Source organism: Protopterus annectens, chromosome 12.part0 (assembly GCF_019279795.1).
Source record: "Protopterus annectens isolate FY-2018-M chromosome 12.part0, PAN1.0, whole genome shotgun sequence".
Taxonomy (NCBI): Eukaryota; Metazoa; Chordata; order Ceratodontiformes; family Protopteridae; genus Protopterus; species Protopterus annectens.
The window spans coordinates 350,568,641-350,585,950 of record NC_056746.1 but is presented as its reverse complement, the minus strand read 5'-3'; the positions used below and the strand labels follow the sequence as shown (position 1 = coordinate 350,585,950).

Here is a 17,310-nt window from a genome sequence, read left to right as displayed (position 1 = left end):
ATACGAGTGTAAACACGCTCACCCAGAGGCTCTTGGAATTTGTTAATTCAAATGCTCTGGAACAGAAAGTCTGCACCCCCACAAGGGGCTCAAATATCCAAGACATAGTAATCCCCAACATGGGGAGTCACAGTACTTCCCCCTGTGTAATACCTTTCCTGATAAGGTCAGACCATAAAACTGTCTCATTAGACATAACTATTGGACCTGACACCCTCAAAAGAGAAAAATAAAATCAAAGAACTTTTTCAAAACTAACTTCAGACTACTAAGCAATGGTATAAGAACTTTAATCCACCCCCTGGACAATGACTCCTATTGCAGAGGTGTGCAAAAACTTAAGCAGCTGTACAGACTCTGCTCGGCTGTACCTGTCTGGATCAAAACAAAGTCCTACTGAAAAACACCCTCCCTGGTGGACCTCAAGTACAACCAAATTATATAACAGGAAGAAACTGATGTCCAAGAGTACGAAGGAACAGACTCGGCAGAAAAAGAATTTTCATCTCAGCCTGAACAAGCAAATCACAAATCTTGTGAAATCCTCTAAAGCTAACTATGAGGCTAAAATAGCTTCTCTACCCAAGGATAATTATAAGGCATTCTTTAATTATGTCCGGAACTTAAAAGGGAATGACCACCTTTGCGCAGAATTGGTAATAGATGGAAAGTACAGTTTTGTACCTACCATAAATGTAGATGTTAGAGTGTTCACCCTGCTGCAGTCATCACACTTGAGTTATCCTGCCGTCAGGCAGTCCCGCAGTCGGCCCGAATTCCAAAGTATTGGTCCAGCGTCAGTTGCTGTCGCTTCTTCCTTGACGTCAGTGCGTCAGGGGTATACAAGAGGCATCCGACGCCATTTTCTTCAGTTTTTCTTGCCCCAGATGTCACCACAGAGGTAGTATAGGATAAAGGGGTAGAGATAAGTTCAGCTAGTTCAGAGGGGATTGAGGAAGGGTAACCTGGACTGCAGCAAGGTGAACACTCGAACATCTACATTTATGGTAGGTACAAAACTGTACTATGTTCATCGTGTTACCCTGCTGCAGTCATCACACTTGGGTTGAATCCCAAAGCTAAGGAGGGGAGGTGGAGTCAAACAGGGTTAGAAGAGGCTAGTAGGCCCTGCAAAACTGCAGTGGCACAACCAGCTCTAGTCTTAAAGTAAAGAGGTAAGTGATAGTGATAGTGTTTGGTGATGGTGTGCACTGAACTCCAAGTAGCAGCTTCCAGAATATCCTTGGTTGGCACTCTCCTGAGAAAGGCTGCTGATGTAGCTGTAGCCCTGGTGGAGCGGGACCTAATGTTAGCAGGTACTGGTTTCCCATTATGTGTGTAGCAGAAACGTATGCAATGTCCTATCCATTTAGAAATTGCCTGTTTTGAGATAGCTTTTCCTTGTGATCCTGTAGCATAGGCTACAAAGAGCTGGTCAGTTTTTCTGAAAGCCTTAGTTTTATCCAAGTAGTAACGTAATTGCCTGTGAATGTCCAAAGAGTGCAGGAGTCTTTCTCCTTTATTCTGGGATTTGGGAAGAAGGTGGGCAAGTGAATGGTTTGGTTTAGGGCCACACTGGATACCACCTTTGGCATAAAGGAAGGATTAGTCCGTAGAGAAACTCTGTCTTGATGAAAAATGAGGAAAGGTTCCACTGCCATTAGTGCCTGTAGCTCTGAGACTCTTCTAGCTGAGGTTATTGCTAGTAGTAAGGCAGTTTTCCATTAAAGAAATTTTAAATCAGTTGAAAAAACTGGTTTAAAGGGTGGCAGTGTAAGCTTTTCCAGGACAAAGTTGAGATCCCAAGTGTGTGTTGGAGCTCTCCTTGGCGGCCTTAAGTTCTTAGCCCCTCTGAGGTACTGTCTTAGGAGTGGATGTGAAAATAAAGGAGGATCCGTGCTGTAATGAGCTGAAATTGCTGAGGCGTGGATCTTAATAGATGAAAAGGAAAGTCATTTGTGTAACATCTCAGTTAAATATTGTAGAATCTGAGGAATGTTCGCCTCCAGGGGATTTAGGCCTTTAGCCTGGTTCCAGGAGCAAAATTTCCATTTGTCTGAATAGGTTTTCCTGGTGCTGGGCCTTCTGGCCTCCAGAATGACATCCATAACAGCTTTGCATAAAGGTGTTGGCTGGTTGTTTAGGTAATTTGCCACGCAGCCAGGTTTAAAGTCTTGAGCTGGCTGTGTAGAATCAGATTGTCTCGCTGGGTGAGCAGGTGTGGAATTTGCGGCAAAATCCATTGTGAGTCCTGGGCCATGGTCCTTAAAATTGGATACCAATGTTGGTGTGGCCAATCTAGTACAACGAGAATCATTTGTGGCCTCTCTAATCTGACTTTCAGCAGTACCTTTGCTAGAAGAGGCAGTGGAGGGAAGGCATACACTGTCAATGTTTTCCAATTGAATGAGAGAACGTCCACTTTCCAAGTTAGTGGATGGAAGGTCCTTGTGCAAAATTTTTGGAGTTGGTGGTTGTGGGGGCTTGCAAACAGATCTATGTCTGGGTGTCCCCATTTTTGAGCTATCACTGCAAATACTTGTAGATCTAGTTTCCATTCGTGTGGATCCATGATGTTTCTGCTTAGGTCGTCTGCCAATGTGTTTTTCTTTCCTGGCAGGAATTGTGCTTGTAATTGAACCTGGTAAGACAGTGCAGTGTTCCACAAGGTCATTGCTTGCCTGCATAGAGGGTAGGAATTTGTGCCCCCTTGCTTGTTTATGTACCACATAACTGTGGTGCTGTCTGTCCTTAGTAGTTGTCCAGGGTGTAGAAGGTCCTTGAAAGCTGTTAGGGCATTCTGCACTGCTAGCATTTCTTTTTGATCGATATGCAGGTGTCTCTGATCTGTAGTCCATTTGCCCTGAATGCACTATCCTGCCATGTGTGCTCCCCAGTCATAGTCCGATGCATCTGTTGTCATAGTTTGCCTGGCTATGGGTAAGGTGAAAGGCTGACCCTTGTTGAAGTGACATGCCTGTGCCCACCATAGAAACTCCTGTTGAAGCCAGGGAATGAGTGGAATCATTGTTTCCAAGTTGTGGCTGTGCCGAGTCCATACACTTTTCAGGTACCATTGAAATATTCCTCATATGCAGTTTTGCAAATGGTATTAGTAGAATGCAAGATGCCATGAATCACAAGGCCTGCAGAATTTTTCTTGCAGGGAGTTGGGTCTTTGTTGCCATTATTTTGAAATATTGAAACAGTTGTTGTTGTTTGTCTGGCGTGAGATAAGCCATCTGGGCCGTTGTATTCAAGCTGGCACCCAGGAATGTTATGTTTTGTGAGGGCACTAGTTTTGATTTCTTTTCGTTTACTGTGTACCCTAGGCAACTTAGGTGTTTGACAAATGCCAGATGCTGTAAAAGAATGCCCTTGCTTTCTGCTTGAATAAGACAGTCGTCCAGGTATGGGTATATTTGAATTCCTCTTTGCCTGCAGTATGCAATTACTGGTGCCAGGCATTTTGTGAAGACCCTGGGCGCAGTAGATAAGCCAAAGGGCAGTGCAGAGAATTGATAATGCGTTGAACCTGCAATGAAGCGGAGGTATCTTCTGCAATTTTGTCTGATAGGGACATGCAGGTATGCCTCCTTGAGGTCCAAAGTGACAAGCCAAGCATTCTTGCCCAGCATGGGAAGAAGCTGCTGTAGTGTTAGCATCCTGAATTTTGGTACTTGCAGATAGGTGTTCAGAATTGAAAGATCCAGAATGGGTCTCCATGCTTTGTCCTTTCTTGGAACTAGGAAGTGTCTTGAGTAAAATCCTTGTCCCTGCTCCTGTTTAAGTACCTGTTGAATGGCTCTCATGTTCATGAGAGCTGTAATTTGTTTCTGTGCCTCTGCCCATTGATTTGGTGGCAGGTTTGGCATTCCTTTGATACTTGGTAAGGTATGAAAGTGGAATCTGTAGCCTTGAGAAACAATGTTTAGAATCCATTTGTCTTTTGTGATGATGTGCCAGTTGTCTGCAAAAAAAGTTAGTTTTCCTCCCAAGGGTGTTGCCAGGAGAGATTTGCTTGGTAGTTTGAGGATAGAGTCATTGTGTCTGCCTTCTGCTAGCTTGGGGCCTGTCTTCTCCTCCTTTCTGGGTAGCAGAACCCCATTGGAGAGGTTTGTAAGGGCCCTGTGACTGACCTCTGCCCCTCTGTGATCTGTCTGAAGCTGGAAAGGACCAATTTTTGTTGGCCAATTTCTGCTGAAGCGAGGGGGTTGTACCTGCAAGAAATCCTAGACAGTTTGCATAGATTTAGCCTTATCCTCCATTTTCTTTAAAACCTCTTCTGCTTTGACACCAAATAATACATCCTATTGTAAAGGTGCATCTAATAATTTTGCTTTAACATTGTCAGGGAGGGTTTGCTCTTTTAACCAAGCATGTCTACGAATGACTGAGCCAGTAACAGCTGCTCTACAGGAAGCTTCCAGTGAATCAAATCCGCATTGTAAAGTATGCTTGCCCACCTGTTCAGCTGCATGCAACAGATCCTGCATTTCCTTGAAGTCAGGCTGTTCTGTGTGTGTGCTCATTTTTTGTTTTAACTGAGACATCAGGAATTGTTGGTATTTCAACATGTGAAACTGGCAATTTAATGTTCTCATAGCCAGAGTTGCAGAGGTGTATATTTTCTTTCCCCATCTATCTAGGGCTCTGGAATCTCTTTCAGAGGGCACAGGATTTTTAGCCATAGAAGCCTTTGCTCCCTTAGGACCCTGGGATATGGTTTCTGGGTCAGCTACAGGGCTTTTATAAAGGAATTTGTGAGAGTCAGGTACTCTGTAGTATCTGTCTGGTTTGGCTGGAGCAGGAGGTAGAGAGTCTGGATTTAAACTAGACTCAGGTAGACATCATCCACAATATCTAAAACAGGAGGAATAGCAAGAGGTCTGTGCTGGGGTAATGGAAGGAACTCTCGGAGCCTTTTCTTAGGATCTGAGTAATCCTGGCCTTCCCAGTGGAAATGTTCCCTCATGGTATGTAATGTTTCCCCAAAGGAGTAGTCTTCAGGGGAAGATGCAGAGGGCATAGAGTCTTCAGCATCAGAATCCTCATAAGGTGGAAAAGTGTAATCCTGTTCCTCAGAAGAATCTGAGGAGAGAGAAACCTGGTCAGAGGATGCATAATCCTCCTCTTGTCTTGGTCTTTTATCAGGAGGGTGATGGGAACCCCTGATAGGGGTAATTAAATCTTCAGCCATCTTAAGCATCTGTTTCTTAGGGATGGGGCCTTGACCTGTAAACTGATGAACAGTTTTCTTAGGTTTTAAAGGAGTTTTAAGTTTAGCATAAGATTTAATGGTGAGTGTAGTCGGTCTGAAGACACCTTCTGCAACCGAAGGTGTTTCCTCTGCACCGGTGTCTAAATCTGCTCCAGTGTCGGTAGATGGCTGCGTCAGCCTAGTAGACTCCGCGTGGGAGTCGGCAGCTGTCTGGGGTTCCAGCTCTGCGGTAGTCAGGGGCTGCGTAGGCGCCTCACTGAAAACCGGAGAACCGGCGACAGGCCCAGCTGAGGCCTCAGGGTCTGGCTTATTCCTAGGCTGCCTAATCTTATTCTTGCGTTTTTTATGAATTGTGGTCGTCGGCTGCTCCGACGGCATGATATAATTGAATTTCCTACCAAAGCAATGCCGTGCGAAGTCAAAAAGGCATTTGATGGTGCATTTATTAAACGTAATGCAAAACCGACAACCTGTGACGTCGTGGTCTGGGCCTAGGCAAGGAATACAATAAGAATGGAAGTCCTTATGAGGTATTTGCTTCCCACAAGAAATGCAATTGTTAACTTTTTCTGACATCGGACTGAGGCAAGAAAATGTTCCCCATCGGGGTACTTAGCTTTATTGAAGACTTCGGACTGAAATTCAAATCGAAAATCTCAGGTGTCAGCCGACCGGCTCTTGCGAACTGCTTCTGGTTCGGGCACCGCGCAGCAAGAAAGACTGGAGAAAATGGCGTTGGATGCTTCTTGTATACCCCTGACGCACTGACGTCGGAGAAGAAGTGACAGCAACCGATGCCGGACCAAGACTTTGGAATTCGGGCCGACTGCGGGACCGCCTGACAGCAGGATAACCCAAGTGTGATGACTGCAGCAGGGTAACACGAATATCCACTCATACTGCACCAGAGGAAATCGCCAACTTGCTAGCTCATAGATTTGGTGCAAACTTCACCCCCCATGGCCCCACCACCCATACCCCAGAGACACCAGTCCTCTGCCTAACATGTCTAAGAGATCAGATCTTATTTGTGCTCTCCAAGGCTAAAATCACGGCTGTATTTGGACCAGATAACATCCCAGGATACTTAACTAAGCAATGTAAAACAGGACTTGGCAGACTCACTCAGCACTCTCTTTAACCACAGGCCGAGAAATGGCTTTGTTCCAGCAGTGTGGAGAACAGCAACAGTAGTCCTCTTGCACAAACAGTGGCCATCAACAGACCCTGGAAACTACAGACACATAAGCCTAACCAGTTTCATCTGCAAGACCATGGATAGAATCATCATGGACCTTATCAACAAGGACATAGGCAACCTTCAAATTCTAGACCCAACTCAATTTGACTTTAAGGGTAGAGTGTGCTTATTACGCCTGGTGGACTACTTCGAGAAACTCACCAAATCCTTGAAAGACAGTAAGACAGTGCATACTGCCTATCTTAACCTAGCCAAAGCTTGACACAATCCCTCACTCAGGTATCACTGAAAAACTCAGTTAGGGATTAACCCTTACATCACTAGATGGGTAGCCAACTGGCTCACCAACAGAACATATACTGTCAAAGTAGGTAACTCCAACTCTACCAGTAGACCCATCACCAGTGGCGTACCACAAGATTCAGTGCTGGGTTCTTTACGGTTTGGAATCTACTTCAGAAGTCCGGGCTAAATTAGCTGGTCTTTTAGTTTACCAAGTTTCGCTGATGATTGCAAATTGGGTGCAATCAGTGAGTCCTCCGACAATGTTAACATACTACAGGAAGGGCTAACAGACAAATGACTGGTGCCAAAGCTATGGTCTAAATCTAAACTCAAAAAAGTGCATTATTATTCCCTTTGGCAAAGAAGAATTCACCACAAACTACAGTACTGACAACACTCTCCTAAGCTCAAACCAAGAGGTGCAAGAGAGTACAGTTGTGTACACTTATGATAAATGTAGATGTTAAGAGTGTATCCACTGTTGCAGTCATCCATTTGGGTTATCTGCCTGCAGGTACCCTCAGCCGTCCTGAATACCAGAATCTTGGATTCCTGCGTCGGATGCAGTCTCTTCTTCCATGACGTTAGGTCGTCAGGGGTATAAAACATGCAGCCGATGCCATATCAGTTTTTCTTACCCCAGATGTCAGGTGCCCCCACAATGGAAAGCAATTATATGATATGGAACACCTTCATCAAAAAGCATATTACACCAGAAAGCTTGAATACACCAAACAAGAAGGAAAGGTAGAGCCAAGAGAAGTCAGGGGGCTGGAGGGAGGGTAACCAGAAATGCGACAGTGAATACACTCGAACATCTACATTTATGGTTAATTGTACACAACTGTACTATGTTCTTCGTATTTCACTGTTGCAGTCATCACATTTGGGTTGATTCCCAAAGCTAAGGAAGGGAGGAGGAAGTTAAGGAGCATTAGGGCCAGCTATTAAGCCCTGCAAGACTGCAGTGGCAAAACCAGACCTGGATTTAGAAAAAACAGGCATGTGGTAATGCTTGGTGAAGGTATGTACAGAGCTCCAAGTAGCAGCTTCTAGGATGTCCCTGGTAAGGAGTCCGCTGAAAAAGGCTGTCGAGGTAGATGCAGCCCTGGTGGAATGTGATCTTATCCCGAGTGGGGTAGGTTTTCCATGGTGCTTATAGCAGATATGAATGCAATGGGCTATCCATTTAGAAATGGTTTACTTCGAAATGGCCTTCCCCTCTGCCCCTGCAGCAAAGCCAACTAGCAGCTGATCAGATTTTCTGAGAGGCTTAGTCCTGTCCAAATAAAATCTAAGTTGTTTGTGCATGTCCAAAGAGTGCAGTATTCATTTTCCTTGGCTTTGTGGATTCGGGAAAAAGGTAGGCAAATGAATGGACTGATTTAGGGCCACACTAGACACCACCTTATAAAGGAATGATTGGTCCCAAGGAAAACCCTGTCTGCATGGAAGATAATGAAGGGCTCCACTGCCATGAGGGCCTGTAATTCAGACACTCTTCTTGCTGAAGTGATGGCTAGAAGGAAGGCTGTTTTCCAAGAAAGGAATTTCAACTCTGCAGTTGTAGGTGGCTCAAAAGGAGGGAGAGTGAGCTTTTCCAATACAAAATTAAGGTCCCAGGCTGGAGTAGGGGCTCTCTTGGGGGGGTCTTGCGTTTTTGGCCCCTCTGAGGAATTGCTTTAGCAGGGGGTGAGAGAAGAGTGGTGGTTCAGTATTATAATGTGCTGAAATAGCAGAGGCATGAATTTTAATTGACGAGAAGGATAGGCCCCTGTGGAGCATTTCTGTTAAGTACTGAAGTATATGAGGTAAGCTGGGCACCGTTGTGCCCATCCCCTGAGTCTGGCTCCAGGAACAGTATTTCTTCCACTTTTCAGCATAGGATTTTCTAGTACTAGGCCTCCTTGCCTTCAGAAGGACATCTAGCACCTGCTTACTGAGGGATGCTACTGGAGAGCTCAAGGAATTAGCCAGGCTGCAAGTTTCAGGGTTGGAAGCGGAGGGTGCAGGATCTGGCCCACCTGCTGGGCAGCAGGGAAGGGGTCTGAGGCAGGTGCCATGGTTCCAGCAGTGTCATACTGCACAAAAGGGGGTACCAGTGCTGGAGTGGCCAGCCTGCTGCAATCAGTACTGTCCTTGCCTTGTCCTGTTTGATCTTTAGCAGAACCTTCGAGAGGAGAGACAGAGGGGGAAAGGCATAAACAAAGAGGCTTTCCCCAGGTAAAGGACAGGGCATCCAGTTTCCAAGCTTGACTGTGGGAAGTCCTTATGCAAAATTTGTCCAACTGGTAGTTCTGAGGGAAGGCAAACGGGTCTATCTCTGGAGTCCCCCAATTGTTCCTCAAGCGTTTGAATATCTTTGGCTCAAGTTTCCATTCGTGTGGGTCCAAGAGATTTCTGCTTAGATCATCTGCCAGAGAACTTAGCTTGCCTGGTAGGAATTGAGACTGTAGGTACACTTGGTAACTCAAGGCTGTGTTCCACAGAGCCATGTCTAGCCGGCAGAGAGGGTACGAATGGGTTCGCCCCTGCTTGTTTATGTACCACATAAAGTACAGTTGTACACACTTACCATAAATGCAGATGTTCGAGTGTATTCACTAGTGCAGTCATCACATCTGGGTTATCTGCTTGCAGGTAGCCCTCAGTCGGCCTGATTATCAAAGTCTTGGGTACTACATCAGTTGCCGTCTCATCTTCCATGATGTCAGGTAGTCAGGCTTATAAAGCATGCAGCCGATGCCATTACATCAGTTTTTCTTGCCCCAAATGTCAGGTGCCCCCATAACAGGAAGCAATTATATACAAGGTTACACCTCCAACAAAAAATCAAATACACCAAAAAGCTTTAAGCATAGTAAACAAGAATAGAGGTATAGTCAACAGAAGTCAGGGGGATGGAGGGAGAGTAACCAGGACTGCAACAGTGAATACACTCTAACATCTACATTTATTGTAAGTGTACACAACTGAACCATGTTCTTCATGTTTCACTGTTGCAGTCATCACACTTGGGTAGATTCCCAAAGCTAAGGATGGGAGGAGGCAATTAGACTAGCTTAAAGGCCCTGCAAGACTGCAGTGGCAAAGCCAGCTCCCGATTTAGAAAAAATTGGCAAGTGGTAATGCTTGATGAAGGTATGTACAGAACTCCAGGTAGCAGCTTCTAGGATGTCCCTGGTAGGGACACCTCTGAAAAAGGCTGTAGAGGTAGATACAGCCTTGGTTGAATGTGGTCTTATCCCCTGTGGGGTAGGTTTTCCATGGTGCTTACAGCAGAAATGAATGCAATGGCCTATCCACTTAAAAATGGTTTGCTTTGAAATGGCCTTCCCTCTGCCCCTGCAGCAAATGCCACCAGCAGCTGTTCAGATTTCCCGAGAGGCTTAGTTCTGTCCAAGTAAAATCTAAGTTGTCTGTGCACATCCAAGGAGTGTAGTATTCGTTCCCCTTTGTTCTGTGGATTAGAAAAGAAGGTTGGCAAATGAATGGACTGATTAAGGGCCACACCAGATACCATCTTGGGCATAAATGAGGGATTGGTTCTGAGGGACACCCTGTCCACATGAAAGATGATAAAAGGCTCCACTGCCATGAGGGCCTGTAATTCAGACACCCTTCTTGCTGAAGTGATGGCTAGAAGAAAGGCTGTTTTCCAAGAAAGGAATTTCAACTCTGAATTTGCAGCTGGTTCAACGGGAGGAAGAGTGAGCTTTTCCAAAACAAAGTTAAGGTTCCAGGCTGGAGTAGGGTCTACTGGGTGGGCTTAATTTTTTGGCTCCTCTGAGGAATTGCTTCAGCAGTGGATGAGAAAAGAAGGGTGGCTCTGTGTTGTAATGTGCTGAAATGGCTGAGGCATAAATTTTGATGGAAAAAAAGGAAAGGCGCTTGTGAAGCATCTCAGTTAAGTATTGAAGAATATGGGGTAAATTGGGTACTGTTGTGCCCATTCACTGAGTTTGGCTCCAGGAACAGAATCTTTTCCATTTTTCAGCATAGGATTTTCTAGGACTAGGCCTCCTTGCCTCCAGAATGACATCCATCACTTGCATACCGAGGGATGGCAACGGAGAAGTCAGGTAATTAGCCAGGCTGCAAGGTTCAGGGTTTGAAGCTGTGGGTGCAGAATTTGGCCTTCCAGCTAGGACAGCAGGGCAGGGATCTGAAGCAGGTGCCATGATGCAGGCAGTGCTACTGCGTAAGAGGGGGTACCAGTGTTGGCATGGACAGTCTGGTGCAATGAGTATTATCCTTGGTTTGTCCTGTTTGATCTTAAGTAGCACTTTGGACAGGAGAGTGAGAGGGGGAAAAGGCATAAACTGAAAGGTTTTTCCAGATGAAAGACAGGGCCATCCACTTTCCAAACTTGTCTGTGAGGAGTCCTTGTGCATAATTTGTCAAATTGGTAGTTCTGAGGAGGGGCAAACAGGTCCATCTCTGGGCTCCTCCATTTGTTTCTCAACATGTTGAATATCTTTGGTTCCAGTTTCCACTCGTGCGAGTCCAAGAGATTTCTGCTTAGGTCGTCTACCAGTGTATTTAGCTTTCCTGGCAGGAATTGAACCTATAGGTGCACTTGGTAGCTCAAGGCTGTGTTCCACAGAGCCATGGCTAGTCTGCAGAGAGGGTATGAGTGGGTTCCCTCTTGTTTATGCATCACATAACAGTGGTGTTGTCCGTCTTTACCAAAAATTGTCCTGGAAGAATGTGGTCAATGAAGGCTGTCAGAGCATTCTCTACAGCTAACATTTCTTTTTGACTGATATGCAGGTGCATTTGACTTGGGTTCCATTTGCCCTGAATGCACTGCCCTGCCAAGTGATCTCCCCATACATAGTCTGATGAGTCTGTTAGGGTTTGGGCGGCAGTGGGTAGAGTGAATGGCAGTCACTTGTTTTAGTGGCAGGCCTCTGCCCACCAAAGGAACTCTATCTTTAGACTAGGTATGATAGGAATTATTGATTCTAGGATCCTGAGAATGTTGACACCATAGGCTTTTTAAATACCATTGTAGTTTCCTCATCTGTAGTCTTGCATTAGGAATTTGTAGAATGCAAGAGGCCACGAACCCCAGTGCTTGCAGTATTTTCCTTGCAAATAGCTGTGTCTTTGTGGCCAGTAGATTGAAATAGGCTGTCAAAAGAACTTGTTTCTCTGGCGTGAGGTAGGCCATCTGGGAAGTTGTATTCAAGCTTGCTCCCAGGAATACAATTTGTTGGCAGGGTAAAAGATTTGATTTCTTTTTGTTTATGGTGTACCCCAGAGAAGTTAGCAATTTCTTTACAAATGCCAGATGATTTAATAGTATGTCCTGGCTTTCTGCCTGAATTAGACAATCATCCAGGTATGGGTATATTTGAATATTTCTTTGTCTGCAAAATGCAATGACTGGAGCTAGGCACTTTGTGAACACCCTGGGCACAGTAGATAAGCCAAAGGGCAGTGCAGAGAACTGATAGTGCATGTAGCCTGCTCTGAAGCATAGGTATCTTCTGGAAGATTCCCTTATTGGGATGTGCAGGCAGGCTTCCTTTAAATCCAGTGTTGCCAACCAGGCATTTGTGCCTAGCATGGGAAGCAGCTGATGAAGAGTTAACATTTAGAGGGCCAATGCCTACTAAATCTGGGAGGCTGTACTTGCAGGAAATCTTTAACAGCTTGCATAGATTTAGCTTTTTCCTCCATCTTTTTGAGGACGACTTCTGCTTTGTTGCCAAACAGGTGGTCTTGGCTTAAGGGAACAGCCAGTAATTTAGCTTTAACATGATCTTGCAAGTTTTGCTCCTTAAGCCAAGCATGCCTTCTAAGTACAGACCCAGTGACAGCAGCCCTGCAAGATGCTTCTAAAGAGCCAAAACCACATTGCAAAGTAGGTTTACCAACTAGTTCTGCAGAATCATTAAATCCTGTAATTCTTTGTGTTCACCACAGTCAGGAATCAACATCATTCTCTGTTTAAGTAGTCCCATAATATGCTGCTGGTACTTTAACATATGAAACTGGAAATTTAAAGCCCTAATGGCCAAAGCAGCAGAAGTATATACCTTCTTACTCCATCTGTCCAAGGCTCTAGAATCTATATCAGAAGGGGTAGGGTTTTTGGGGAAATGGTCTCTGGATCCGTAGTAGGATTCTTGAAGACGAACTTGTGAGAGTCAGGTACACTAATACCGGTCAGGTTTTCTGGGAGCTGGAGATAAAGTGTCTGGGGAAATGCTAGATTCCAAGAAAGCATTATCTACAATGTCCACAACAGAAGGGATAGCTAAAGGCCTATGTTGAGAGAGGAGTAAGAATTCCCTAAGCCTCTTTTTGGAGTCAGAGTAATCCTGGCTTTCCCAGCGGAAATGCTCCCTAAGAGTGTGCAAGGTTTCACCAAAAGAAAAATCTTCGGGAAGGGAAGCGGAGGGAATGGAATCCTCAAAGGTAGATAAGGGCAAATCCTGGTAATCAGAAGAAACAGAAATATCAGATTCCTGATCAGACGAATCAGAGAGAAAATCAGTTCTAGGTCTCTCAGAGGGGGAAGGCTGGCTTCCCCTAATTAAGGTAATAAGGTCTTCAGCCATTCTAAGCATTTGTTTTTTAGGCATATGGGCCTGAGCATGTGGTTTGGATGTCGGTTTTCTAGGCATGGGTCAAGTTTTAGGCCTGGATGAAGATGATGGTGTCTGTTTAAAATGCAAGTCTGTAGGCCTGAATACACTCAGAAGCCGGTGCCTGCACAGCAGCTCTTGACTCATCTAAGGTAGAGACATCTGCAGGTTCCATAGTCGAAGAAACATCTCACAGCATATCAGACTCCGAATGGTTCTCAGTAGAGGCCTGCAAATCTGAGGTGGCGGGTATCAGGGGCTGCGAAAGCGCCTCACTATGTACCAGCGGGCTGTCGACTAGCTTAATGGAACCGTGGGCAGTTTTGGACCTATGCGGTCTATCTTGTCTTTATCCTTACGTTTTTTTCGGAATATCCGTAGTCGGATGGCTTACCGAAGCCATTTCTGGATAGTTATACAGAGTACCAAAATAATTTGCTGCAAATACAGCCCGACGACAAATAGTTTGGGGGTTGAACAAGGCACAAAACCGACAGTGAGGGATGTCGTGGTCTGGGCCTAAGCAAGGAATGCAGTACGAATGAAAATCCTTTTGAGTTGTTTGCTTTCCACAGGTAAGACGATAGTTAACTTTTACGGACATCGGTTAACAGCAAGGAAAAGGAATCCCCAAAGGGGTACTTAACTTTTTTGAAGACTTCAGTTCTGAAACTCGAAAATGGAAATTTCAGGAGTCGGCCGACTGGTACTTGCGAACTGCTTCTGCTTCGGGCACCGCGTGGCAAAAAAGACTGATGGAATGGCGTCAGCTGCATGTTTTATACCCCTGATGACCTGACGTCATGGAAGAAGAGACAGCATTCGACGCAGGAATCCAAGACTCTGGTAATCAGGCCGGCTGAGGGCTACCTGCAGGCAGATAACCCAAATGTGATGACTGCAACAGTGAAACACGAAGAACATCTAGGAACAAAGGTACACAGCAATCTGAACTTCAACCACCAAGGTTTCCTCTGTGGTAAGGAAAGCATTCTACATTGCACACTTCATAAGTAACAGCATCCTTCCAGGTCTAAGTATGTTACAGCCCCACTGTACTTGACCCTCATCAGACCATTAACAGAGCACGATGCTCCCTTTTGCATTTACTTCAACAGACACCTGTAGCAGCTGGAGAGACCACAGAGGTTCCTCATCAAGAAAATAAAGGGCATCCAAACCATGACGTATGTGGATAGACTAAAACCCTCTCACTGTACTCTATCGTACAGGCTGCTGAGAGGAGACTTGTGCCTAGCCTATAGGGCCAGTCTCCAACCCTGCCTGATGGATATGCTTTCATACACACAAATCAAACGGCAAAGAGAGTCACTTGCTCTAGGGATGTTAACCTATCCTGTAACATTAACAGTACATGCTGGAGAGAGAGAAATGACTCAGACTGCTGCTCCTCTGAAACAAACTTCCAATTCATGTGAAGCAGAGTACCTCACTGACACTCTTCAAGCAGAACCTGGACAAATGGCTAGGAGACCACAAATTCTCCCAGGGATGGCACCAATGTCCCTCATGGATAGGGGGAAGTTGGTGCTGAACACAGACTAGCTCTGCAAAATACATTCACTTAAGGACAAAAGGGGCAACTTGGGGTTAACATGGCTAGGCTTGTAAGAGTTCTTGGGCCGCTAGCCTAGTAACCCTCCTATGAACAGCTAGGCTCCTGCAGTAGCCCTCTTTCACTCACTGTAAAGGCCAAACTTCAGTACTGTTGCAGTACATCTTTTTTATACTTCACAGCAGAGCCTAATGCCTCACCACTATGCCTCGACTGCGCTACATCTACTCTAGCAGCATTAAAAGGCTTGTTTAATTTGATCAGAGTGCAGTAAAAGCTAATGGTTACATGAACAACCCAAGAAATTAACACACATCTAGAACTAGTAGAAATCTGGAAGTAAAGTTATAGCATCAGTTTCCAAGTATGTTCAGACCCTGATACAAACAGAATGCGCTTCAGTAATACTACTATCCCGCCATGGGCCAAAAAAAAAAAAAATTAACAAAATTACTCAAAAATAAAAAAAAAAAAAAAAAAAAAAAAGAGAGAGAGATTAAACCCAAGACTTCTTAGAATTCTTAGTACAATTCTTCAGCCGCTGCACTGAAACCTCTTTCTTCCTAATAAAATGACTAGTGGGTTCTAGGAAAAACTAAATGTGGAATAGAAAATGTTCAACCAAATCAGCACCTATATTAAATCTCAATTTCAGTCAAAAATTTTAAAAAGCAATTTTATGTTAAATAACTTTAAAATAAAAAAACAATCACCTCTAAGACAATAACTTCATCATCATCGTCAATCTGCTCTTGGACTGGTGAAGATGTCAACATTACAATTTCTTCATCAGAATCATCCGAAATAGTGATAAGACCATCTTCCCGGTGATTCCTCCACTCTGCGGAGGAGAGTTTTCCATTAGTTTCATTTTTTTTTTTTTCATTTTTCAATACAAAGACAATCTGTGAAAGGCATGACCAACCAGAACTCTGCAATCAAAAGTTACTCATATAAATGCCCATCAGCTTAAGAAAGTGAGTGGAAGAAGCAGTAGGATCAGGGATGCAACCCACATTCTAAACTGATTCCAATGACCCCATTTGTTTTATTCCCATTAACATCCACCTGTGTTAAATTTCCAAGTCCATTAACCTTAAGTCATACAAACCAAAAATTGTTTTACTTATTTTTTCAAGGCAATGGTGTACATTATGTGTGCATGTGAGTGGGTGGGTGTGTCTAATTTGCTTAAATCAAGTGCAGTACATGTGTGAAAGTCCCTACTCCGGTCCAGTAACAGAGGAGCCTCAAGCCTCAACAGTGACACTGATGAGGGACAGCCACTAGGAACAAAAATGGATACACAAAGTATTCCCAGATGCAGCTCTCTGTATCAAGCATTATTCCCCTTAACAAGCACATAGGAAGCACACTCCAAACAAGGGGCTGGACTCCCTTTCTCAACATGCCCCAAACAAGTTATTTAATTATTTATTTATTTTAATTTATTTGACCAATCATTCCAAAGACATGCACCTGGAGCATTTCTCCCCGGGACTCCGCTGAAAACAGGCTCTGTGGAATCTAGTCGGACTTTCCCGGTCAACAAATGATAAATAAATAAATAAATAAATAAATAAAGACTCTGTGTCCCTATTCCAACTACCTGACACAAACTTGAATATTTGATTTTCACACACAGACACACACACCCCTAAGAAAGGCTGGCACAGATATACCAGCTGTGCCCCCTTTGTCCAGACTATAAAGCAATTATGCTGCGGCCAGTCAGCTTTTCTCAGGCTCTTACAAGGGTACCCAATCATACTGAGTAAAATGAATACTAATACAAATGACAGAGTTTGAACAAAGCAGCAAGGCTTTCAGGAATGGCCACAGTGTCACTAAAATAAGCATAAATATTCTTTAGATGTTAAACGTATTCTATAAAAGACCAACTGCAATGAAAGGAATAGAAATATTTAATAATAACATAGAAACCATATAAATACTGAACATCTAGTTACAATAAACACAGTTTCATCACAGGAAATATTAAAAATAAAGATGGACAGACTCACTCAGATACAGAAAAACAGTACTTATCTAATCTCAATATATTTTCCTGTCTGACCTAATGAATTATTATTCCCTGGTTACTTACTATAACAAGGCAAGATGAAATGTGCTGAGTTGCTTACTGCAGCAAGGCAGGACGAGGTGTGAGGTTATGTGAGATACCCGAGAGATCTTTCCTGTCAGGTTACGAAAAACAATGTGCTGCTGTGAGACTTCTGGAATCTCTCTCACTAATATCTAAAAAAATCATTTCAATGCTGCTTACAGACTGACATCACATCTGGTCACCTGACTGGTCCAGCAAGATAGCAGTGACGAGTAAGATTTCACTGCTTAGATTGTCTCTATTGGACTAAGAGCACTCTTGTCTCTGCCTTAGCGAACACTTTAACAATCTTACATAGCA

At 44.2% G+C, this 17,310-nt stretch overlaps 1 protein-coding gene across 1 annotated transcript in view; it reads right to left on the bottom strand.

Annotated features, from left to right (window-relative positions):
* Positions 1-15,723, bottom strand: part of LOC122816162 (E3 ubiquitin-protein ligase RNF216-like) — a gene marked incomplete at its 5' end in the record, with an annotated part of 305,326 nt that extends 289,603 nt beyond the window's left edge. Inside the window, 1 exon segment of the mRNA XM_044088916.1 lies at positions 15,596-15,723. Coding sequence (XP_043944851.1) covers positions 15,596-15,723 — 128 coding nt within the window.
* Positions 15,724-17,310: the final 1,587 nt, after the last annotated feature.